The sequence below is a fragment of the Callospermophilus lateralis genome, chromosome 2 (assembly GCF_048772815.1).
Source record: "Callospermophilus lateralis isolate mCalLat2 chromosome 2, mCalLat2.hap1, whole genome shotgun sequence".
NCBI classification, from domain to species: Eukaryota; Metazoa; Chordata; class Mammalia; order Rodentia; family Sciuridae; genus Callospermophilus; species Callospermophilus lateralis.
Window position 1 is genome coordinate 53,111,216 of NC_135306.1, and position 26,418 is coordinate 53,137,633.

General features: G+C 33.9%; 1 protein-coding gene across 2 annotated transcripts in view; it reads right to left on the reverse strand.

Annotated features, from left to right (window-relative positions):
* The window catches only part of Ccdc171 (coiled-coil domain containing 171), a 382,832-nt gene that overhangs the window by 74,150 nt on the left and 282,264 nt on the right, over positions 1 to 26,418 (reverse strand). For both annotated transcript variants that reach the window (XM_076843419.2, XM_076843418.2), the window contains exon 23: positions 16,924 to 17,055. In XM_076843419.2, coding sequence (XP_076699534.1) covers positions 16,924 to 17,055 — 132 coding nt within the window. The remainder of the gene's footprint in view (positions 1 to 16,923; positions 17,056 to 26,418) is intronic.

Consider the following 26,418-nt stretch of genomic DNA (forward strand, 5'->3'; position numbering starts at 1 on the left):
ACAACTTCTGCATTGCAACAAAATTTTATAATTTGAAGTTTGTTGGTGTATATATTCGTGTTTACAAGGTCCTGTTTCACTGAAGTACATATAAATCCATATAACAAGCAAAATGATTCTACTAATTGTTTAATTCATTGTATAAATTTCTGGTGTGATATTCTGCTAGTTTCAAAGGAGCCAGAAAACAACATATACAAAGAAATGTGTATTGTTTCAAATTAATTGGCTAATTATTACCATCAAAAAAATTAAGTCAGGATGTCAAAATCAAATTCAATTTTTGGGGGGTGCAGGTACTGAGGACTGAACCCAAGGCACTTAACCACTGAGCCACATCCCCAGCCCCCCTTTTTATTGTTAAATATATATGCCTTTATTTTGTTTATTTAGTTTGTTTATGTGGTGCTGAGGATCAAACCCAGTACCTCATGCATGCTAGGCAAGCGCTCTACCACTGAGTCATGACCCCAACACCCCCTTCAGCCCTTTATATATATATATATATATATATATATATATATATATATATATATATATATATATATATATATTAGTTTTAGATGGACACAATATCTTAATTTTACATTTATGTGGTGCTTAGGACTGAACCCAGTGCCTCATGCATGCCAGGCGAGCACTCTACCACTGAGCCACAACCCCAGCCCCCATTTTTATATTTTATTTAGAGACAGGGTCTCACTAAATAATTCAATTGCTGAGGTTGGCTTTAAATCCGCAATTGTCCTGCCTCATCCTCCCAACCCGCTAGGATTATAGGCATGTGCCATAATTGAGTCTGGCTTCAAATCTAATTTTAAAACTTAAGTAGCATTCCTTTAAAAGTTCTTAACTTTCTCTCTCTCTCTCTCTCTCTCTCTCTCTCTCTCTCTCTCTCTCTCTCTCTTGAGTATACTCTAGTAATCAGGAAAAAAATTTAAAAAGGAACAAGTTCTTTAGAACGTATATCTAAAATAACCTGGAACCTGAAATAAAACAAGGGGTCAGCTATTCTGCAAAGTCTCCCAGATCACCTCATGAAGAACTTTTTTTGGGTCTGTCTCATACACCCAAACATCCTGATCATGGGGACCGAATGAACTTGTAAAGACAGAGAATAGAGGACATAGTGAGTAGGTTCCAAAAGTTGTCCCAGCTTTGCTTACATGCAATTCCTCTTTTCTAAAATTGAAGTATTTTATGGCTAGCATTGGTTAGTCCTTGGAGCTTAAAAAAAAGGTACTGTTAAGAGAAATGCATTTTTAAAGGAAATTATTAAGAAAACAACAAGTTTTTTAACTTTTCCTTTGAAAATAAATGAATTAATCAAGAACAATCTTATATTTCAGATTAAGAAAGTTGATTTAGAATTTAAAAGTATTTAGTATAGTGAAAGGCTTATAGTGTATGTTGTTATATGTACCATACATTTTATAGTAGCAGTGATATATTTATATGTATGCATGCATAAAATTTGGTATCAGACAATAATTTATTAACTTTATTATAATAATTGTTTTTAAAAACCCTCATTTAACAAGACTGAAGTTTTAAGTTTTATGCTTTGGTAATTCAAACTGGTATATATATTAGTCAGCTTTTAAATATTTTGATCAAAATACCTGACAAGAACAATCAAGAGGAGGAAACATTGATTTTGGCTAATGGTTTCAGAGGGTTAGCCAATGACTGGCTGAGTACCCTGCTCTGGTGAGCAGAATGCCATGGGGTCAGGGCATGGCTGAGGGGTTCTATTGCATTTACAGAGGCCAGGAAGCAAAAGAAAATAGGGGCCACAGGAAAACTGAAACCTCCCAGGACATACCCTAAGTGACCCACCTCCTCTACCCATACCTGGGTACATCTGCCTACAGTTATCACCCAGTTAGTCCATTCAAACTAGGACGGACTGATTTAATTCCAGCTCTCATAATCCAAACATTTCTCCTCTAAATATCCCCTAAATATTTCTGCATAAACACAAGAACTTTTGGGAGATACCTCAAATCCAAACCATAACATTCCATCCTGGTCCCCCAAAGCACAAGCCCTTCCCACAATGGAAAATTCATTTAGTGTATTTCAAAGAGTTCCCATAATCTTAACAGTTTCAGCATTGCCCAAAGTCCAATTCTAAAGTCTCATCTGAGACTCAAGGCAAAATCTTGGCTGTAAGCCACTACAAAAATCAAAAGCAAATTATATATTTTCAATATACAATGGCATGGAGTATTCCAAAAGGGAACATTCCCATTCCAAAAGGGAGGAAAAGCGACATAGAAATGATGGATGGGATCAACGCAAGACTGAAACCCAGCCAGGCAGACATCAGGTCATATAGCTATATGTCCAGGATCCAGTGTATATTGTGGTGAGATGTTCTTTCCAAAGAGCTTGGGCTGTCCCATCCCTTTGGGCTTGTTGGCTGCAGCCCTCATGGGCTCTCTTTCAGTGTGGCTACCTCTGCAGCCATCAGCTTTCCTTGGTTGACAGTCCATGTTACTAGCATCACTTAATTCTTGGGGTCTCCATTACAGCTTTTACTTCACCTTCACAGCTTTGTGTATTGCCCTCTCAGGAGCATTCTCAGGGATTCCAACCTTGCTATATTTTTCCTGGCCTCCCAGGCCTCCTTCTGAAATCTCAATGGAAGTTTCTATTACCCCTTAAGTCCAGCACCCTGAATTCTCACAGATAGAGCACCAAGAGGATGATGCCAAGGTCTGCCAGCTTACACAATAGCTAGATCTCCTGGGATTATAGCTGTAGTGGTCTCTGAGTGCTTGGGCAGATGAGTATGGTGAAGTAACTTCCTAGGCCCCCTGTGCAAGAAGGATGGTCCCAGGATTTCTTCTCAAAGAAATTTTCCCTTATACCCTTGACCTTGCAATGGACAGGTATGGTCTTGCAAATTCCTGAGATGCCCATAAGCCATCTTTCCTATTGTTTCTGTTTCTGTGCATCCTGCCTAGCAACTCTTTAGTGACTGTAATCTCTTCAGCAGCCACACCTTTTTTGGCCCCAATTTTACATACTTTTCTAGTCAAACTGCCAAGTTTTTTAAATCCTTCCACTTTCTCACAGTAAATCTGGTTAAAAAGTGTGAGGAAAATCCATGCCATTGAATGCTGTGCTGCCTTGAAATTTCCTCCACCAAATTAATCAGTCCATCACTTTTAAATTCAGCCTCATACAAAATCTCAGAACATGGAAAAAACAGACAAGTTCTTTGCCAGAATGTAATATAAATGACCTAGTCCAATTAACAACAGAGTCCTCATTTTTCTTCTTACTTCATGAGCAGTCTTTATGGTCCACATTCTGGTCTTCTGTGCTCCTACCAGAATAACCCCATTAGGCTTCACTTATAAAATTCTAGGCTTCTCTAGGTTGCATCTCCAAACTTTTCCAAATTCCTCCTGTAAATCAGCTCCAAAAGCTTCTGAACTATATGGTCAGTTCAATCACAGCAAAAACCTTACTTCTTGGTACCAGTTTCTGTATTAGTTTTCTTGTGTGCTTTTTGTTTGTTTGTTTTTGTTTTTGGCATTATGATCAAAATACTTGACAAGAACAACGTAGAGGAGGAAGTTTAGTCTGGCTCATGATTTCAAAGATTTAGTCCATGACTGGCTAAGCCCACTGCTCTAAGCAGAACATTTTGGGGAAAGGACATGGCAGAGGGGCACTGCTTCCGTTCATGGTGGCCAGGAAGTAGAGGTGAGGGGCCAGAGGGAAGACAAACCCTCGTGGGGTATGCCCCAGTGACCCACCTCCTATACCCACATCCTACCTGCCAATTAGTCCATTTAGTCATTCAAACTAGGATGGACTGATTAGGTTATAGTTCTCATAATCTAATCATTTCACCTCTGAATATTTCTGCATTAACACAGGGGCTTTGGGGGGATGACTCATATCCAAATCATAACAGTATAAATTTATGATTCAGAAAAATTTGATGGACATGACCATCTTCTGTTTTTACAGTTCTAAATGCAGTCTAAGTAAACATTCATGCTGCAGAGTAAACCAGTGACTTATCCATCAACAAATCCTTGCAATACTTCTAACTACTTGTCCCTTAATTATGGGTTTTAACATCTAGGATTCACTGAGTATATATTAAAACAAAGACATAATAAGAAAATAATTTTCATAGCTCTAAAATGTATTCCTATCACTGAGTGCCTTCGTCAGTCACAATTGTACCTCCCATTCAATACTAACAAGAAATCATTTTACCTCTTAATACCCAATAATTTAAAAACTTGGCCAGGTGTGGTGGCTTATGTCTGTAATTTCAGTGACTCAGGAGGCTGACACAGGAGAACTGCAAGCTTGAGGCCAGGCTCAGCAACTTTGTGAGAATCTGTCTCAAAATTTTAAAAAAGGGCTGGAGGATGAAGCTCAAAGGTAGGACCCCTGCCTAGCACATGTGAGGTTCTAGGTTCAATCCTCAGTACCACCAAACAACAACAACAACAACTTGGCAATGACACTGATACACCTCAAATGTTCAAAGAATCCCTTTTCACTTGCTAAAGAATTACAATATTCCTCCCCAACCTCTGTTCATATATACTGTCACAATAATTGTCATTAGAGCAGCTATCTGTTGAGGGCTTTACATAAGACCCTGTGTTAAAGATTTCATAAAGATTATTTTTTTCTATTTTGTCCTATGGCATAATTTAATAATGTAGATGTAAATAATACATAATTTAATACATGTTAAGTAAATCATAATTCCATTCAATTTTATAAAAATTTAAAACATCAAGCTTTTTTAGAGTTTAAATTTTGTGGAGAAATCATACTATAAGACAATTATTCCACAAAGATCTGAGGTCTGAGAATTTCTCTAAACCTTATTTGCAAATAGAACTTATGCCTCTTTTATTAAAATATTTTTAAAATTGTAGTTGCACACAATATCTTTATTTATTATTTTTATGTGGTGCTGAGATCGAACCCAATGCCTCACAGGTGTGAGGCAGGCGCTCTACCACTGAGTTACAGTCCCAGGCCTTATGCCTCTTTTAAATATACTACAAATACCACATAAATTTATTCAATGTAATTTGCCAACCCCCTCCCCCAAACAGAATCCAAGTATTTTCTTCACTTAGGTGCTCTGCTGTCTAAGTTATCCTTTTAATCTTAATGAAGTTATATCAGGAAAGGATTTGATTAAAACACATTATAAAATGTATTAGGGAAAAAATATTGCCTCTCAACACTGAAGTAATGCATACTCCATAGAGAAAAACTACCTGCGGGGTGTAAGCTAAACAGTAATCACTTAGAAATTAAGATAGTGATGTTAAATTAAAATGTAGACAACACCTGAAAAATTACTGAACAGACAAAGCCAGTTAGGCTTCATAAGTGACTTTAACTTTTAATATAAGCAAAACTTACACTGAGATATTTCTTATAAATGCCTATATTAAAGAAAAATGAACCTTAATGCTAGCCAATAAGAAGTCATCATTCTGATGCATATAATAAAGGACTCTGCAGCAGGATAGACCAAAGAAGGCAATTGTATACTGTAACCCATCACATATTCTCTTTGCTTTACTTTATAGTCACTCTATAAAATGTCTTCCCCTGTGTTCCCTCAATACAACCTCTGAATTACTTCTGGTTTGGAGCTGCCTGATTCATGAATCACTGTTGGCCCAAATAAACCCTTTGTTTTATTGTGCTACAGTCTATGTTAAACAACTATTTCCTATGTTTCTTTCAGTGAGTTACTTGTTAGTCTTTCCCCCAAAAGTTATGTCTGCTTTTAGCCAGCACCATGAGAATCATTCAAAAGAGGGCAGGTGGAAGGTAATACTGTTACTACAAGACTCTAATTGAAAAGCACTTTCTAAAATCTTCAAAAATTACCCTATATCCCACTGGTTATTTAATATACAGCAGTATGCAATCTCAAAGTGTTTTGATATAAATTATATATAAAGTATACAACATAATTTGATACATATATACACTGTGTAATTATTATAATCAAACTAACAGCTATCATCTCACATAGCCTTTTTGTACTTATGTTGAAAATACTTAAGATATACTATTAGCCAAGTTCAAATATACCATACATAATGTTGTACCATGATCTCCAGAAATCACTTAGGTTATAATGGAACTTTTGACAAACATCTCCCCATTTCCTTTACTCCCTAACCCTGTTACCAACCATTCTACTGTTTTTATGAGTTTGACGTTTTTAGATTCTACAATTTTTGTCTTTATGTGGCTAGTTTATTTCACTTAGCATAATGTCCTCTAGGTTCACCATGTTGTTGTATAATCAGAATTTCCTTCTTTATATTTTCCCATCCCACATTCTTTTATCCATTCATCTGTTGATAGACATTTAGGTTGACTTGATTATCTTGGTTATTATGAATAACATTGCAATGAATGTGGGAGTATAGCTATCTCTTCAAGAAAGTGATTTCCTTTCCTTTGAATATATACCTAGAAGCAGGAATTCTGGATCTTATGGGAGTTCCATTTTCAATTTTTTGAGGACCTTTCATACTGCTTTCCATAATGGCTATATCAATTTATTTTCCTACCAAAAATATATAAGGTTCCCTTTTCTTCATAATCTCATCATTTGTTATGTGTCTCTGTTTTGTGCTGACATAATAGAATATCACAGACTGAGTAATTTATAAAGAACAGAAATTTATTTTTTACAGTTCTGGAGGCTGGGAAGTCAACATAGATCAAGGAGCCAGCATCTGGTGAGTCTTCTTGCTGTACCATGGCATGGCAAAAGACGTCACATGGGCAGGAGAGAGAGAGGGAAGAGAAAAGAGGGCCCAAACTTGTTCTTTTATAAGGAACCCACTCTCATGATAATGGACTCATCCTCAAAATAATGATATTAAACCATTTATGAGGGCAGAGCCCTGATAATCTAATCACCTCTTAATGGTCCCACCACTTAACACTATATCACAGCAGATCAAGTTTCCAACATATGAACTTTGGGGGACACATTCAAACCACTTAGCATTATCTTCTGACTTTTATAACAGCCATCCTGAGAGTTGTGAGGTGATGTTTCACTGTGGTTAGATTTTCATTCTCTGGTGATTAGTGAGTGATGTTGAGCACCTTTTCATATACCTGTTGGCCACTTGTATATGTTCTCTGGAAAAACATCCTTTAAGGTCCTTTGCCCATTTCTTAATTGAGACATATGGGGAGTTTTGTCACTGAGTTTGTATAGTTTGGACATTACTATATTACACATAGGGTTTGCAATTATTTTATCATTTCAAAGGTTTCCTTTTTATTGTTGACTGTTTCCTTTTCTGGGCAGCTTTTTAATTTTATGTAGTCCCACTTGTTTAATTTTGCTTTTGCTGCCTATGCGTTTGGTGGATATCCAAAAATATCACTGCCTAGACCAGTATCAAGGAACTTGTCTTTTCTGTTTTCTTCTAGGATTTTTAAGGTTTAAGGTCTTATTAATGTCTTTAATCCATTTGAGTTGATTTTTATATATGATATAAGATAAAGGACTGATCTTATTTGTTTGCATGTGAATGTCCAAATAAAATACTTATTCAACTACGATTCTGCCAACTCCAGGTTTAAATAAGTGAGGAGAGGAAGCTTTATCAATTCAAAAAGATTTAAAATCACTTTCAGTTCTCTTCTTCAGAGAGAACGACACATATATACCTATTTACTATGCATATGTAATATACATATTAAAACATAAATGTTTGAGTAACAGTCTGTTTAATAAAACCTTAGGTATCTATGGAATTACTATAAGAAATTATTTTTGTACCTGGCTTTAGACTGAATGATTTACAGCAACTCCCTTAATCCTTAAGTTGCATATTCATTGCTGTATTTTCCTTTAACTGCTGTCACTTAAATTGCCATGCAGAATAGGGCAAATCAGGGTCAGTTTATATAAGCGGCATCAATCTGAAGAACTTCATCAGCCTTTATTTCAAGGCATTATGCAAAGAAAACTGACATTAAGAGAGCCTTAACTGACAGCAAATGAAATCAATCAGCAAATCACTAAGCCATAATAAACTCACTCAATTTGTAGATAACCCTTCCTTTTCCAGGTCTTCACCTAGGCAGTCCATCAAAAACTGTTTTTTGTCCAAGTAGCTAAAATGAATAGCTATTCTGGTTGAAGCACTTGAAAGTTCAAGTGCTCACAGGCTTCAGTCTCTCAATAATAAGCATTAAAAGGTATTATCTAGTAAGGTTACAGTTCACTTAAAAACAGGCTTCAAAATGAGAAAAAAAGACAAAGGGTTAAGTTTAGGATTTAGTTTTTGCCTCTTAATATTAATAAAAAATTATATTCATATAATTCAGCAGCTCTTCTACTTATAGCCATCTAGAACTTAGTTTAAAAAAAAAAACAATTTGTACTGCAATATACTTTGTCATTTTTGTTTTTTCCAAACACACTAAAGTGCATTTCAAACATTTTATATATAGGCAAATACTGTCACATTTCACTAAGTTGGATTTGAAGCACACACACCCCACCACCAATTAAAGGGCAGAAATAAAGGTACAAAATGGTTTAAAATATGAAAACAGTATATTAATTACTTCATATAATAATTAAAAATAGAAGTATTGGCTGAGTGTTCACTACCTACATTTTGGCAATGACTTTACACTCAACTAGAAGGAAACACTGAAACTGTTGAATATTTTATTCTTTTGAAGGAACATGTTGAAGACATCATCGATCAGAAACCACCAAAAATCAAAACACTAAAACATTCTTCAATGTAACTGGGTCACTATTCCTGAACCCAGACCTTTTGTAGTTCAGTTATGTTAATAAAGCATTTTCTAATGTAAAAAACACCTTCATAGGCACATTATCTTATCTGATCTCACCACAATCCTGTGAGCCAAAGCAAGACAGGCTTCACTGTCACCATTTACAGATAAGGAAATGGCAGCTCAGTGCCATTAAGTGACTTGCCAAGGTGGTTAAATTACAGAGCCAGGACTTTAGTCCAGACATTCTGACTCTCCACATTTTCTCAAATACTACCTTACTGCCTCTTTCCCCAGAAAATGTAATTATTTTATCTTTTCCAAATACTATGTTGTTAAAAAAGTAATTCCTATTCTGATCCACATGATGTTTCCAGCAAACTCAGTGACATACAGAAAATTGTGCAGATTCATGGTTGCCAACTTCCCTAAAATCTGATTTACTTGCTTGTCTTTTAGAAGGGCAAAAAACCTCAACCTGAATATTGAAAACTAAGCAATCTTACACCTGAAAAAGGAATATTTATATGCCAATTATTTAAAGGGAAACAATTGTAAAAAATTTTGTGTGCTACTTATTTTTCAAAGTACTTTCATACACATCATATAATCTTCCTAGTCATTCCAAGATGCACCAGAGCAGGTATTATTGTCTCCATTTTACAGAAGAGGAAACTAACAGACTGAAAGAATAAAGAGCTAAGAGCTCACAGAAAATAGTGATTCTAGGATAAAACTCCTGTGGCACTTTTGGCACCCCAAGGATGACAATCCATATTCATCCTTAACAAGAAAGGACAATGTTGTATTCCACAAGAAAAAAGATCACCATTGTATAAAATAATGAGAGCTCACCCTACCTGTGTAATTTGTATCTAGAGGAAGAATTTCATCTGTGCTATAGACAGTCTTACTACTTTCTAGCTAAGTTGTATAATCTTTTCAACCTTCTTCAATACTGGTTGTGATTTTGTTTTCCTATTCTTCCTTGTAATAAACAAAGGAAGAAATAAAAAAATAGAAAAAAGACTTTATGAATCAACCAAGTTTCTGAGGAATTCTTACCAGATCATACTTGGTATTAGTTCAGATCATGGATTACAGATCATTCCCTCAGAGGATGTAATTCAGCATGTAAGGTAAAGAAGTTGAAAGTTATAAGATTCTTCAAATTTATAGCAAAAGGTTTATAAAGATGCAATTCCTTGCCCTCATAAGTCATCTTTTTCTTTGCAAAAGGCAAAGAGAAATGAAAGTCCTGGGGTCAAGAGACAGGGTAGGTAGGAAAACAAAGTACTGGTCTGAAATATAAGCCATGATGAAAAATATAAAATGTCTCATCTGTTAAATAAAAAAATAACAATAACTTTATAAAGTAGTAGCTTTAACAGGTATGTTTTTAGCTATTAGTTAGCAATACTATGTTTCAACAATGGAGTTAAAGAAAAAATACTTCATTATAATAAATCTTTTAAATTAAAATGTGGGGACTGGGGCTGGGGTTGTGGCTCAGTGGTAAAGTGCTTGCCTAGCACATGTGAGGCACTGGTTTTTTTTTAACCAAATTAAAAAATATAATAATAATAATAATAAATACAAGAAAGTTATTTTAAAAATGTGGGAACTAAGGAAAGAATGGTAGCATATATCATCTGGTAAAATCTGTATTTATTGACAAGAAAGATATCCATGATATATTATTAGGTTTATACTGTGTAAGGCTTACAAAAACTGTATGGCCTGATTAATATTCAAATACAAGTAAAATGTGCATGTAAGGTTATATCTGTGGTTGAAAATAACTAGAATAATATATATTAAATGTTAATACTGGTTGTCTCTAGCAAAATTTAAAATGATCTTATTCTATACTCTTCTGAAGAGTATGATTTTTTATTGTCAAGATCATGTATAATTTTTAAAAGTTAATTAATATTAGCAAATTTTGTGTCAAATTATGTTAAGGCAAATGCCATTATATACCTGAGTCATTATACTATCATAATACTATAATTTATATGTATAATACTAATTACCAAAGTAATCAAAATTTTTAATCAAATATATTTTTTATTTAAAAGCAGTATTTGTTATATCTAACAAGATTTTCATTCAAAATGGCTCCTTTTCATGTTTAAAAAGATGATCAGTGTTCTGAAAATTCACTATGTACATGGGATAACACAAAGAATAAAAATAATAAGATGAAATAATCTTTTAAATGAAATTGCCTAATGTCTCTTTAAATTCTAAGTATGCCAAAAATGTAGAAATTTCTTGTAGAACAATTAGAAGGTTGTTGCCTTAAGGACTGCAACAGAAAACACATGTAAATATATTTCTATTCTCCAACAGTTTAGGTACTGATATCATTTATTTCATTCCTCTGTACATAAAAATATTATAATAAAATTTCCTGCAAGATGTTCTTTATGATTTATCTATATACAAAAAAAAAGCTCTAAGAAATGTATACACCTGAAAAATGAGAAGAAAGTCTCCCAAAAGTCATGAGTGTAACACATATAAAAACCATTCTAAGTAAGGACCATGTAATGACATTGTGGGTTAGAGTGATTAAAAGATTACTATATTTACAGGGAAGACTCTGTTGTTTAAATCTTCATAAATAAATGGTTTCACAATGAAGACTCTTTAATGAAGTGTTTATAAACATATACTTACAAAATATACTACAGTTTCAGAGGTATTGATATTATGCACTAAGCTTTAAACACTTCAATGAGATGGTTTGGGAGACACTTTTTTTTTTTAAGTAATGTGGACCTAGAAGTAAAAAATACACATATATAGCAAGGTTTCTTGAGCTTGCATGTCTTAGACAAAAGCAATCTTTCCAAATGTCTGAAATCAAGAATTTCATTCATCCATATATACTGAGAGACTCAGGGCCTCCTCTATGCAAAAATAGTTCTGAGCTCTGAGGACACTGCAGTGAGCAAGACCACATTCCTGATCTCATAAAGCTTTCATACTAGTGAAGAGCTAACAAACACTGAGTATTTGCAATGTATCTGTAGTAACAGACTGGAAGCATTTCCAATGGAATAACCCATTTAATCACCACATAAATGCTATGAAATAGGAACTTTATGTTCATTTTAGAAATAAAGAATCCAAACAGAAAAGTAACTTGCCCAGTTAATCCTCCTTTGAATTTCTATTCTTCCTAATATTTCTACACAAATGAAACTGTATTCTACCAGAAAGGCCCTATCTTTATTCTTTTCCTCTCAGTCATCTTAAAAAACAAACAAAAGACAGGCATGATGGCACAAGCCTTTAATTCAAGCTACTCCAGAGGCTGAAGCAGGAGGACAAGTTCAAGGCCAGCCTCAGCAACTTAGCAAGAGAGACGCTGTCTCAAAATTAAAAAAATAAAGAAATAAATCAAAGAACTGGGTAGCTCAGTAGTACAGTGCCCCTAGGTCCAATCTCCAGTACCGAAAACCAGTAAGCCATAGTTCACAGAAGATGGAATGGCATGATTAAAAGCATGAATGGACATGTTATCCTGCTCAGTGGATATATGACTTTGGTGTCTTACTTCGTCTTAATAAACTTTGGTTTCTTCCTTTGTAAAATGGAATAAAAGCAGAGCACCAATCATCCTCAAAATTATTTGAAGGATTAAATTAGATTGTAATGTATGTTCTTAAGCAAAGTAATAAGCATAAAGCATTCTATAAATGTTAGCTATCATTAGTTTTCATTTAATGATTATTTGCTTTTAATCAGTGATGGGAATGAAGACACAAATATTTATTGATTGCCTGCCAATATTTGCCAAATATTACCAGCATTCTAGATTATAATTGTGTTAGTTAAGTTTTAATTGCTATGACAAAATAGTGAAAAGAACAACTTAGAGGAGGAAAAGTTTATTTTGGCTCATGGTTTCAGAGGTTCAGTTGATAGAGGGCTAACTGTATTGCTTTGGGGCCTAGGGAAAATATCATAGTGAAAAAACATGGTAAGAAGTGCTGCTCTACTGGTCATGGCGAACAGGAAGTATGAGGGCAAGGGAAGAGGCCACAGGGAAGAATGATCCTTCAAGGGCACACTCCCAGTGACCTACGGCCTCTACCCATGTCCCACCTGCATAAAGTTACCACCCAGTTAGCCTATTCAAACTAGGATGGTCTGATTAGATTACAGGTCTTGAAATCTAATCATGTCACCTGTGAATATTCCTACATTAACACAGGAACTTTGGGGGGACACCTTATATCCAAACCACCACAATAATTATTGAAGAAAAAAACATAATTTAGAACATAAGATAATGAAAAAGAAGCATTACCTTTATAAATATATGCAGAATATTTTTTATTACAAAGTCATAGCATACTGGCCCTTTCAGCTAAAGCTATGTGATCTAATCTGGGTGTTTTTATTTTTATCCATATTGCAGTGAAAGTCTGATATACTATTATTTGGGACATGAAAACATCAAGATAGTCGTTCAAAACCTTCCAGAGGAGCTTAGACACCGAAGACAAGGGCCTCACTGGAAAATCATATTACATGAAAAAGTAAATAGGAAGCTAAAATAGATTTCATTTGATGAAATTATTTAAAGCTTTTTAAAGAAAGAGGGAAAAGTAAAGGAACCAAATGGTAAAGTGTGGAGAAAAAGATTCCTAAATAACACTTACTGGAAATGTAAAACACACACACACACACACACACACACACACACACACACAACTTAAAATAACAAAACAAGCTACTTTTCTTACTGGACTCTGTGCTGGGCTCAGTGCTCTAGTTTACATGCATCATTTCATTCCATCCTACCACAAGCCTGAGAGACTGGAAGCATCATCCTTTTTGTATTTGGGAAACTGAGGCAAAATGCTAGCAGATCTGAGAGACAAGTTGAACTGAATTTTCTCCTGTAGGAAAGCATCAGTTATGTGCTTTTCTAGGCTCAGAGAGAATAGGTAATCCATGCACCTTCTTCACCTCTCAGTAGTGTTCACTCGTATTTCTTCCATCCAAGACTATACCTATAATAAAGCTTGCCCCACTGGAAAAGAGAAAACTCCTACTGCTCTAAATGACAGCTGTGCAAGTTGGGCAAATGGTTCATACATTGCCACACCCTACACAGTGATCCTCTCCTCATCATCAAAGGTCTCACACACACAGAATAGTACATCAGCACAGCCTTAGAGTACAAAGCTAAACAAATACTGAATTCCTATATTAGTTGTCTAAAAGACATCTGCAGTCTCATATTTCTTATAGCACTACTCACAAAAAAACAAGATATGGAATAAACCTATGTTTCCATCATGAATGAATAAAGAAATGTAGTATAGATACACAATGGAATATTATTCAGCAATAAAAATGAATAATGCCCTGTCATTTATAGGAACATAGATGAGCCTGGAGGACATTCTCTTAAGTGGAATAAATCAGGCACAGAAAGATAAATACCACATGTTCTCACTCATGTGTGTAAATTAAATGAGTTGGCCACACAGAAATAGAGAGTAGAATAGTGATTGCCAGGGGTGGGGGTGTGAACAGAGAGAGGTTGGTTATCAGAAACAAAAATACAGTTAAGGGGAATAAGTTCTACTGTTTTATAGCATAGTATTGTGATTCTAGTTAATTCCAGTTAATTTATTGTATATTTCAAAATAGCTAGAAGAAAGATTTTAAATATTCTCAACACAGAAATAATGTTTGAGGTGATATGTGTGTATACATATATATACACAGTATATATATATATATATATATATAAATTATCCTGATTTAATCATGATAAATTGTACACATGTATCAAATATCAGTGTGCCTCATAAATATGTACAATTTTAAAAAATATTTTTTAGTTGTAGATGGACACAATCCCTTTATTTTATTTATCTTTATGTGGTGCTGGGGATCACACCCAGTGCCTCACACATGCTAGGCAAGTGCTCTACACTAAGTCACAACTCTGGCCCCAGTTTTTATTTGTTAGATAAATTTTTAAAATACTGTATTCCTGAATAAGTAGCCACAGCACAAATACAGACTTTTATACTGCAAAAGGTAAAAAGTACATCTTCATACTATTAGTCTATCAGTTTTTATCCATAAATTGTCTAAAACACAACACAAAACTTGACCTACATCATATACAGATGCATAATTAATATTTTACAAATGGAAGAAAAACTATTACAGATTTCCGAGATTTAATGCTTAGCATTTACCATATGTGTCTAAATTCTTTAGTGTGAGATTTACTAGTTCGACTTTGTAGTCAACTACTTTTAGACTTAAATCCAGGCTCTAGAGTCCGCCATTTACTTGTGTTGATCTGAAGAGAAGTGGTTGTTTGTCCACTGTAAAATGGAGACAGAGACAACTATCTTATAGGCCCAGTATGAGAATTAAGTCATATTGTAGTGTCTGGTACATATTAAGTTTTTACTGAAATGGTAGCTATTATTATTGATTGTCTTCTAATTTTCTAACTATAATATATATTATAGCATGTTATTAAAAAACTTAACTAAGCATTTAGATACACAGAGTATTTTTATCAGAACCTGGAAGAGATGGTAATTTTAACTGCAGGTCTCTTACATTTCCTTCTTGCTATTCACAGACACCAGAACCATAAAGAGTTCATGTTCTGCCCTGAAAAATAGCATTCCTAGGAATCAGTTTCCTTTCAAATTACTAAATCCTAGTTTGGGAGAAGTCTTCATTTATGAATTATGACAAATACTAAGCCCAATGAAATTCTGAATCAAGATAGACAAGTAAAGAACTATTTTTTAACCTCTAGAAAAATCTCAAATCACATAGTATTTATGGTTTCAGTGAATTCTTATAAATAATAGTTAACATGTTTAAAATAAACATTTTAATTTTGTCCTTAATAATAGTACAGGATTCTATCCTATAAAATAAAATGAAAATATTTTATGCTTAGTTGTAGATGGATGGATGGATGGATGGATGGATGGACAGACAGACAGACAGACAGACAGATAGATGGGCATAATGAAAGACTCAATGAGTATTTTTTTCTTTTAGAGCATTAATTTAGGAACTAATAACAGATTAAATTAGGGTATGGAGCATGTAAAAAAGTGAACACAGATCCACATGGACTCACATTAATTTTGTAAAAAAATTAAAATTCCACAGGGTCATAAATTGAAGAATGAAAAATATTATTTTAAAATTCAAAACAAGGACTGAGTTTTAAGAGATATTTCTCTTTGAAACACATGGGAAAATCTGGAGTGCTAGTGAATGAGGACAACTCTTTTGGTATATCAGTCTTCCTATAATTTATATAACATGGATAACTTCTAATGAAGGTATGGAAATTACAAGAAGAGTAACACATACGGAATTTAGTCTTTTCTAATGAAAAAAAAAGAGTTTAAGGAAAGTCATTTTCACAAAAGTACAATAATGACACAGAACAGGATATCTAAACATTTGAAAATGAATGAAAATAAGTTTCTTTATTAAGTCTATTTTAAAGTTATGTGAAGTTTTATGAGTTGGTATTTTGAGTTTACAAATAAAATGACCTGGTTTGCACATATTATAATACTTAATAAAACTAAATGTTAAAGGCTAAAGTAGTCTTCAGTACAATACACAGTTAGGTTCTAGTTTTTGTTGAAATTAAATTGCCACATTAAAATGTTGGACATATTCTGGATTTAACATTGAAAACAGTGAAAATTTTCAGGCATTTGTCTTAGTAACTTTAATCTAAAGTGATTTAAAACAGCAAGAGCAACAAATAGAGACTAGCTTAAAGAGATAACTGTTTAGTGTCTTATTGTCCACCACTGATAGGAAAGTATGTTCTTTTAACACTGCACTTTGCTGTAAAATACACATTTTTTCCTTTGTAAAAATACTTTTCTGGATTCTTTTAGTAGGCTAGTTCTAGGCTTTAAAAAAAAATTCTATGTGTGAACTATACTGCTACATAATAGAAGAAAAATTTATTTGCATCTCCTTTAAATTATTCACAATACTTCTAGGCTTTCATTCTCTCTAGTTAGTGCAATTTATTTTTCTATATGTCTCAGTAGCAAACAATGTTATTTAGACTCTAACCTGGCATGCTACAACCTCTGGCCCGCCCTTGAGCCCCTCCATTGCAAAGGTCTCCAGGTGCAGTTTGGGTAGCTGCAGGGTGAAGTCATTCCTACTTGCTGCAGTCCGTGACAGCGAGATCTGATCTCTGACCTAAAGGGAAAAAAACAGCATCAATGGTAATTCCCCTTCAGACACATTAACTGGGATGAACTGGGTCCCCTTGAGCCCACTGAGTGGACTTGCATTGATCGCTGGACCTGAAATCCATGAATAAATTTAGGACTAATTGATTTTTCGTTGCAAATAAATCTCTAATTCAGAGTGCTGGGGGAGAATGTTAAGAAGAAAAAGCATCCTCCTGCTCAGAATGAAGAAGGGGAAGAAGAGTCACTGGAGCTCTTCTGATCAAGAGGTTTTGAATTATTTTTTCACAGTTCCACCCTGAAAATAAAAAGGAAAGAAAAAAAAAAACACATTCAAAAAATCAAAAGCAAACAACAATCTCCTAATTATTATCACTTTCTTAATAATATGTTTAATTGATATTAACTAATTAAACCAACAGTTATTAGGTTTCTTTGAAAAAGAAAAACTTCACTAGAATGTACCTTGGAATAAAAACAAATATACTCAACACAAAAGGATACTTAAAAATATACAAATAAGAGGTTTGTTTACCCTTTTTACTCTTCTGAAATTCTAAGATTTTATTAAATGTGAGTTTTAACAATGAAATACATGTAAATCAACTTGGTTGCACAACTTCCTTGAAAGGTAAATGAGATAAAATCAGTAGTATTTGTACTAAAATTTAAGTATTCAGAAAGGTAACAATACAAGCACTTCACAGACACAGGAGAAACACCAATTCTCCAGCCAGAATGAAATAATAGGCAGTTGATATCACACTGCCACCTACTGGACAAATTAGGAAATGCTCCTGAGTTGGAGGGAAATGCTCAGAAACAGGTATTTTGGATTTTAATTTCCAAATTTAGGGAAAGCCTTATTAAGAAATCCACTGTCTAGGTTGCAATTAGGAGAAGTAAGCTTTAATTTTTAAACATACAGTTTAATTACACTACTTTCCATATACAGGCATGTTTTCTAACTTCTAATGCTTGAATCTGTTTTTAAAAATTTAGTTCTTTGCTACCATATATTTGATAAATATTATACAATTAGCTTACAGACACATGAGAAAACAGTTCTTTATGAGATAGCAAAGATCAAGAATGGAGATAATTAAAAAATAACATTAACTACCCAAATAAATGTATTTATATCTCTAGTTTTATCTGAGCAGCTTCAAATGTAACTTGGCAATAATGTAAGGGTTTTTTTTTTTAATTCCATTTTCCTATTCTACTTGAGCAGCTTATAAAACTGCTTGAATTGTTTTTTAATATATGAATTACATTATATAAATATCTCACAAAATTATCATACTCCAAAGCATTTCCCTAAACCAGCAAACACAAACATTATGATATTTTTAATTGTTCATGCTATCTATGGGTATAAGTGTTCATGCTATCTATGGGTATAAGAATATTTCCCAAGTTGATCTCAAGACTTCCTGTCAATACATGAATGTGAAAGTGTATACTGCAAAATATATTACAATAAAAATTTTATAATAGAGTGAGTACTATATGCACACTAGAGTTCCAATTCAGACTATATATTTATCTGTAACATTTTCCAGAGTCTTCAATTAGGATGAGAATGCTACTAAACTTACTTAGCATAACAAAGCAAATCATATTGTACAATATAATATATGTGCTTTAGATTTCATATTTTATATGTATGGATACTTTCTCTCTTGCTTTTTTTGTCACCAATGTGCATTCAGATAAAAGAAAACATTAATGTGGATTAAGGTACTGAGAATTTATCAACATCAAACCACTAGTGTTTTGCCTTCTACCCTTCTGAACCATAGTCAATAGATCTAAATATTTTACTGCACCCTGGCCAATTCATTGTTTGATGTTTAAAAACTCACCCAGAATCAAAGAAAATTTATTAAATTTGAGCCCCCAAATGAGATACTATTAGCTTTGAAAGTCAAGTTTAACTGCGATATTGATGATTCTCTTTTTTCTGTGACAAAATTCACTAGGGAAATCCTGGATGTCAAAGTACAAAAGCAGATTGCTAATGCGGGTTGGGGGGGGCACCATAAGCAATGTAGGTATAACCCACTACACAGTTCAAGCACTGGAGGTCCTTTAACATGATTAAAATCAGGCGTTGTACTTCACCCATGAAGCTTGACATACAGTAAACATTAAGCCACATTTTATATTCTCTAAATAACCTCTGAGCAATATTAAGCACTTTATACACTTAAGTGCATTTGGCACTTAAAATTATGATTATTGTCATTTTAGTATTTTTACTATGACATCACTTAATTTGCCAAATAATTCTTTGTATTAAATTTATTAAAACTTTCAAATGCAGCTGTTTTTTGATATACCTAAAGATGGACACTGTAATTAAGAAAGCTATTTGAATAATATGCATGTATTTAAGGTTTTTCTGGTTGTTTGGAAGTGGGATTTCTCCATTTTCCTCAGGCTAACATTGAACTCCTGCTCTCATGATCCCTCTGCAGCAACCTCTTAAGTAACCAGGACCAGGAGTAGCTGGGACTATAGGCATGTGCCATCATGCATGGCTTAATATGTATGTGTTAATACTTTTGTTTAGCTATAAATTTTCTGTTGAAAGTTGGCAGTGCCTTCAAGAGACAGTGACCTAAGATAAATAACAGATGAAGTATTACAAATATTTCTACAAAAACTGTAACAGTTTTTCTCCATTTTTAAATGAAACAAATCTTGAGAAAAGGCATCTAAAATGTTCTACAAATATTTCTAGAAAACGTTTTCTTAAAAAGTCTTGAAAAGGAATTGTCTAGAACTTCTTTTAATTTGATGAAAAAAGAGAGAATGAAAGCATCATGTTGAAAGAATACAAATAACTGACACTAAGACAAGCAAAAATATAATGGAGCAGGCAGGAAAGAGAATAAGGAAGAGAAAAAGATAAGGGTGAAAAGGAAACGCTGTTCAGAAAGAATGCAAAAGGCAAGTCTGAATTTCAGGGTGTGAACAAGGACAACCAGGGAACAAATCAACACAGAGAAGGAAGAAAGGACTCTCATCTTGCTGCATTAATTTTGTTTATGAAAAGATAGAACAGGAAGGCTCCTAACTGAGCAACTAAAATATTTTTTGAAAAAAGGAATGTGGAATCTCTTTGGGAAACACTGCCCACTAGACCAAAAAAAAAAAATTATAATATATATATATATATATATATATATATATATATATATATATATATATATATATATATATATATTCTTTTCAAGAATGAGAATTTTGGGAATAATATTAGAAGAGTAAAATTATATTTCCTAAAAGGAAAAGTAAGTTCACCTTTTAAAGTTCATATTCTAATATGAATTTGATTAAAAAAACTACAAGTCACCTGTCCTTAAATAAAAATCATAATCTGAAAAGCCCAGCCTTTAATTCTGCTTACAACACATCACTATTCATCTTAAAAACAAGATTCTATATCCTTTCACTCCTATTTATTTATAGATGTCAGTGGTAAAAACATATATACAATATTTTCTACTTCAAAATGTCTAATAATTCATTTTTAAATATAATGAATTTTTCCATAGACTTTCACATATAAATCTCAATTATCAATTTTTATACATTCTTATAACAGCCTATAAAACTGTACAATTTCTTAATATTTTAAAAAGAATAAAGAACAATAGCTCTGAGTTTTTTATTTTTAGAAAGAGCAGTTTAGTTTCATCCTTTCTTGGTACTTCCTTTTAAAAGATATTTCTAACAGGTCATAGGAAACAACAGAGATATAGAGAGAAAAATAAATGAAATCTACTAAAAAATAAAAATATTGTCATGGAAAATAGGTATTTCAAGAGATATATCTTTTAAAATATACTGTATTATAATAATTCAGTTCCACAAGACCCATAAGATACATACTTATGAATCTATTCCTATTCCTCTGATTAACCTTTACTAACAAGTCATCAATCTGTTTTCTAATTTTCTGTACTTGTACCATAATACCCAAAAAAAGTGATTTTTGCTATATATAACAACTATGAAGTTAGTCATTTCTGGAAAAATTGCTCAGCTCTTAAAATATGAACCTCCATCTTTTATCATGCACAGCTATAAATCTCCCTGGACTCAATGTTCTAATTTTTTAAAACATCAAACAACAGATGGCAAGACTGAAGAAGTAAAGATTGTATGTAAAAACTAAAATAGACTTAAGAACACGAGTAAGAAGATACATACTTTGCCTGAATCTTGAATGCCTGGGAAAAACAACTGATAACAGGGCTTTACATCATACTCTTATTAATTTGTCTAAAATTTTATTTACTTCAATCTAGTATGGCTTCAGGGGCTTCACAATAACCTTTTACCAGAAATATTCCAATACAAATAGAGACCTCTACAGTATTTCCTACAATCATCCTGTGTACACCATATATTTGACTCTATGTTTCTGCCTTCCTTTGTCCTATTCCCTTCTTTGTGCATTCTTTCACTACCAATGATCCTTATTGTTTTACCTTCTCCTTTTTACTTTATTTTCATCCTACTAGAGCAGAGTAGATGCTACTTTTCAGCCTTCACACCAGAGAGCAGTGTGTAGCAGGCATTACAACCCCGGTACCAAACTAGCCCACCTATTAAGTTTTATTGGAGCACAACCACACCCATTTGTTTACCTATCACACATGATCCCTTTGCTGCTGCAATGGCATAGTTGAGTAGTTAAGATAAATTCTATATGGGTCACAAGCCTAAAACATTTATTGTCTAGACCATTATGGAAAAAGTTGTTCAGCTACTGTCCTAAAGGTACAGAAGCACAGTATTTGCTACCACCCAAAAAACCCGTCTAAGTTGTTATTATCTCTTGCAGAGATCTACAAATAATTTCTAAGTCAATCAATCTTGTATCACCAACACAGGGTACCATCTCAGAGACACTTTCTGGATCCTTTTTTTCTAAGCATTTTATGACATGAGTGTACCAATTTTGACATATTTCCAAATATTACATGGTCTAGTACACAACTTGTCTGAGCCTAACTTTTCTGGCACAGCTATTGACCACCTATTGTAATAACTAATTAACAGATAATCTGGTTAAACAATTATAACAGGCACACTAGAGAGGCTTATATAAATACAAAGAGAAGGAAGCCAGCCAGAGTTAACCACTTTGTAATAATATTAGAAGCAAGGAAGACACTATGCATAAAGAGGCTCTTAAGAACATGATCAGACAAGACTATCATCCAAGCTCATGGAGTCTATAATACACAAAAACAAGAAAATAATTTTTAAAAGATATTTAGACAGTTCCAAGATTCTGATATGTACCCAGTGATAGAAGGAGGGATTAAAGTATGGCAATGGAATGAAAATGACATCAGGAACTGAACAGTTATATCTAAATGGGTATTTCCCTTCTTTTCCTTTTTCTTAAGTATTTAATGAATTAAATGAACAGATAACTGTACTATTTGTTTGTAATAATATCACTAGTACTTCTTACATACTTCATACTTATCAAAGTACATTCCACATAATTCCACTTGATTCTGTTATCCACCTTGTGAATAGCTATTGCCATTCCTAATATGAGAATACTGAGTCCAGAGCATTTAACATCAAACAATAACGCCTCTTAATATCTACACATTGACCATTTATCGCTTAAGAAATTAAGATCTTGGTATTTATTCCATTTTCCTACCTAAAAACCATTATTTTCCCCACTCTGTCTGTCTTTTGTCTGGCAATATCAGCAAAAACAAAGTTCCATAAATGTGGTTTTGCAGTCAGCATTATTCTCCTCTAGTCTCCAAGTATCTTTGGGTATTCTCATTCATTCATGTGCTCATTCTCTTGTACCCATGCTTGTGTGCACTTACTCTCTCTCTCTCTTGCTGTCTCTCTTTCTCTCTATCACACACACACTCCCTCCCCCGCCCCTCTCTCTCATACACACACACACAAATTTTGCTGAGAAACTAGTTACCTGTGTAGCAATCATCCATATACAACAGTCACAATTTCACATGGAAGATCACCAAACATTATGTCCCATGATGCATGCAATAGTTCCTGCTGTACTTTTTGCCCACTAGCAAGAGACCTTGGCACTCTCTCCACAGAGGTAGGCACTCCATGGGCACTGCAGCAAGCATAAAAACTCAAAATTTGAAAATCAGGAGTGAGAAACTAGCGTTCTTTTGCTGGCAGATTATTGAACTTAACCATACAACTCTGGAGCAGGACCAGCTCCAGAATGCCAGCTGCTGTCATCAGAAAAGAAGGCAAAACCTGCCACCACAACCACCCTACACATTACAGTTACATCCCAATTATGGAACTAAAAAAAAAAAAAAACTGATCTCTTGAATCAAATTATGAAGCTGGCCACATACCAATTAAAGATCTGAAACACTGACCACTCCAATCAAATTATCAAGCTGGAAAACAGGGTGATTTAATCATGAACATCTTATAAAGACACTAGACAGACATGATACATCTGTGGTGTAGCTACATACCAAGAATACCCCTCACAAGCAGATTATCATGACCTTGGACTATTTTAACAAACACAAAAACCCACACTTAAGTACAGAGAAATGTATTTACAAATTGTTACAAGTCCTTCATATAGAGATACTTCCTATCCTAGGGCAAATTATTCCAAAAAAAATAGACAGATTCACAGGGAAATTAGTTATTTAGATCTGTTTAAGCTAAAAGCTGTTAAGCATATGTACATGACACTCTGCAGTCTCTTATCTTTAGTTGTCAAGGTTTTTAAATCCCTCTTGAGCTGGAGTACCATTCCTAGCTTGTCTAGGTCAGAATGACACTGAACAATATGAATGATGGCACACAAGAAGGCAATATGGACAGAATTGTCATCATCAAGCCAGCTGTGTTAATACCTGTGTGTCCTGCACAGCTGATCTTTAGGAAACAGGATCAAAAAAATGAGAATGGAGAAGAGTTCAAAGATCACAAGTAACATTTAGAGAATCATTGATGAGCCACTAATTATTAGATTTTTAGAGGCAGAAGATCATATTTCAACTTCTAAAATACTGTCAGTTTCATAAATTAAAGATTATTCTGTGGTCTTTTTATTCCTTATAAATGCACTGAAAGCTAAAAATCAAAGATAATTATGTATTATTATATATTCTATTCAACCATTTTTAAAATAAAACTATAAAATCATATTTAAATATTTGTCTATATGGTATATTCATCTGTCATATCCTGTTTGACTTTATTCCATTCTACAATCCACCCTAAAACAGAAGCAATCTATGAAATAGAAGTCAAACTAGCTGGTCCCTATAAATTCATTGTTAGCATATTTCTCTTTCCTACAGATATTCTTACCATTGAATTTAAGCTTTCTCCTCTAGCTTTTGATTAGGCAAAGTAAATATAGATGCTAATTTTTAGCCATCAAAGCATGTAACAATAGCAGCAGGACTTCCAGTGGAATCTGAAAATGTCTTTAGTTATGCGATGGTAAAGTTTACTCATTCAACAAACATCCATTAAGTGCCTACTGGGTACCAGACATGGTAATAGATGCTGAGGATATAAAAATTAAGAAGATAGAATTCCATCCCTCAAGAACTTCAAACTTGAGTGGCATAATTAATCTCTCAAAGTACATTTTCTAGACTTCCATTTATCAATAATGTTTTGTTCCTCCTGTCAATTGGTATACCACCTTCTTTCCTTGCTAGAGTATTATCTTAATCAATCTCAGATACTAATCGTTAGCCCTAATTTTTCACCTGAGGTTCAAACTTTCATGTCCTACTGACTATTCCACATTACCTTAAACTCAGTATTTTTAAAACAAAACTCATTGTTGTCTCTCTTCTACGCGCTACATTTAAAAAAAAAAAAAAAGTCCACTTCTTGTATTACTATCATTAATGGCCTGGTGCTCTTACAGGAATCATCTTTCCCTGTTTCTCAACCCTGTCATTTTACTGTTTCAGGTTCTTTTCTCAAACATCACCTGCCATCACTGTCCTAGTTCGAACCTTCATCTTACTAGTCTAACATTATAGAACTCCTAACAGAGTTCTCTATTCACAGACTCACAGTTCTTAAAATCATCTTCACTACTTCTTGTATCCAGTCTGCAGAATACGCTCTCCAGAGCTCAAAATTCAATAAGGAAATCTAATCACATCATTCCCTAGCTTAAACCCCAGTTTACTCCCCACTGCCTCTGCAATAGCATTCAAGGTTTTTAGCAAGTCAAAAACAAGTTCTTCCTTAACCTAACTTCTACTTGACTCATTGAACTTTGTTTCTTGTGCTCTCCTTGAATTTGAGGTTGAACTAGGACTATCTGGCTGCTTATGCTTTCCTGAACTTGTTCATGCTACTTTCTCTGCCAGCATGCCTTTCCCATCTTTCCCCACACTTCAAGGACGTTCTCAGGTATCAACTTTCTTCTAAGAAACCTCCAAGCAGTCTGTGGGTCTTATAAGTTTGTCCCATAGGAAAAAAAAAAAAAACTTTATCTACATGGACACTGAAGAGTATCTTACGGATGCATATTTGTTGTGGTAGGCTGGAATTATCCGTGTACCTTTGCCAAGGGAGACACTGTGTGTGTGTGTGTGTGTGTGTGTGTGTGTGTGTGTGTGTATGTGTGTGTGTGTATGTGAGAGAGAGAGAGAGAGAGAATATTTTAAGCTAGTACAGTTCCTAGCATATTACATACACTTAAAAAATATAGAATTAAGCCACTACATTGTGTTTTACGATGGGTAAAAGTTTTAAGTAATTTTACCAAAGAAGGAAATCCAAAAGGATATCAGCAAAAACTCCCAGGACTTCCCAATTATTGTTCCAGTGCCATTTCAGCTCAATAAACTTAAAACATTAATATATATCGGATCCTATTTTGAGGTTTCCAGATTGTGATTTTCTGTTTTATCTTTTAGTTATTATCTTCAATCAGCTTTTTTGGTCCTATGACAAAATACCAGAGAAAACTGACTTAAAAGGAGAAAAGATATATTTTTGCTCACCATTTCAGAGGTTTCAATCCCTCATCACTTGGCCCCATTGCTTTGGGCCTATGGTGGCATAGTATATCATGGTAGAGGAAGCTATGAGTTCACCACACAGTGGCTAGAATGCAGAGAGAGAGCCAGGGAGGGGCTAGTGTCTCAAAGTCCCCCTCAAGGGCATATTCCCAATGACTTAACTTCCATCCACTAGATCCCACCCCCAAAGGTTCCTCACCTTCCAGTAGCACTCCAAGCTAGCAACCAAATCTTTAAAATGTGGGCTTTGAGGGGACATTTAAGATCCAAACTATAACAACAATTTATAGAAATAGGAACAAATATTTTTC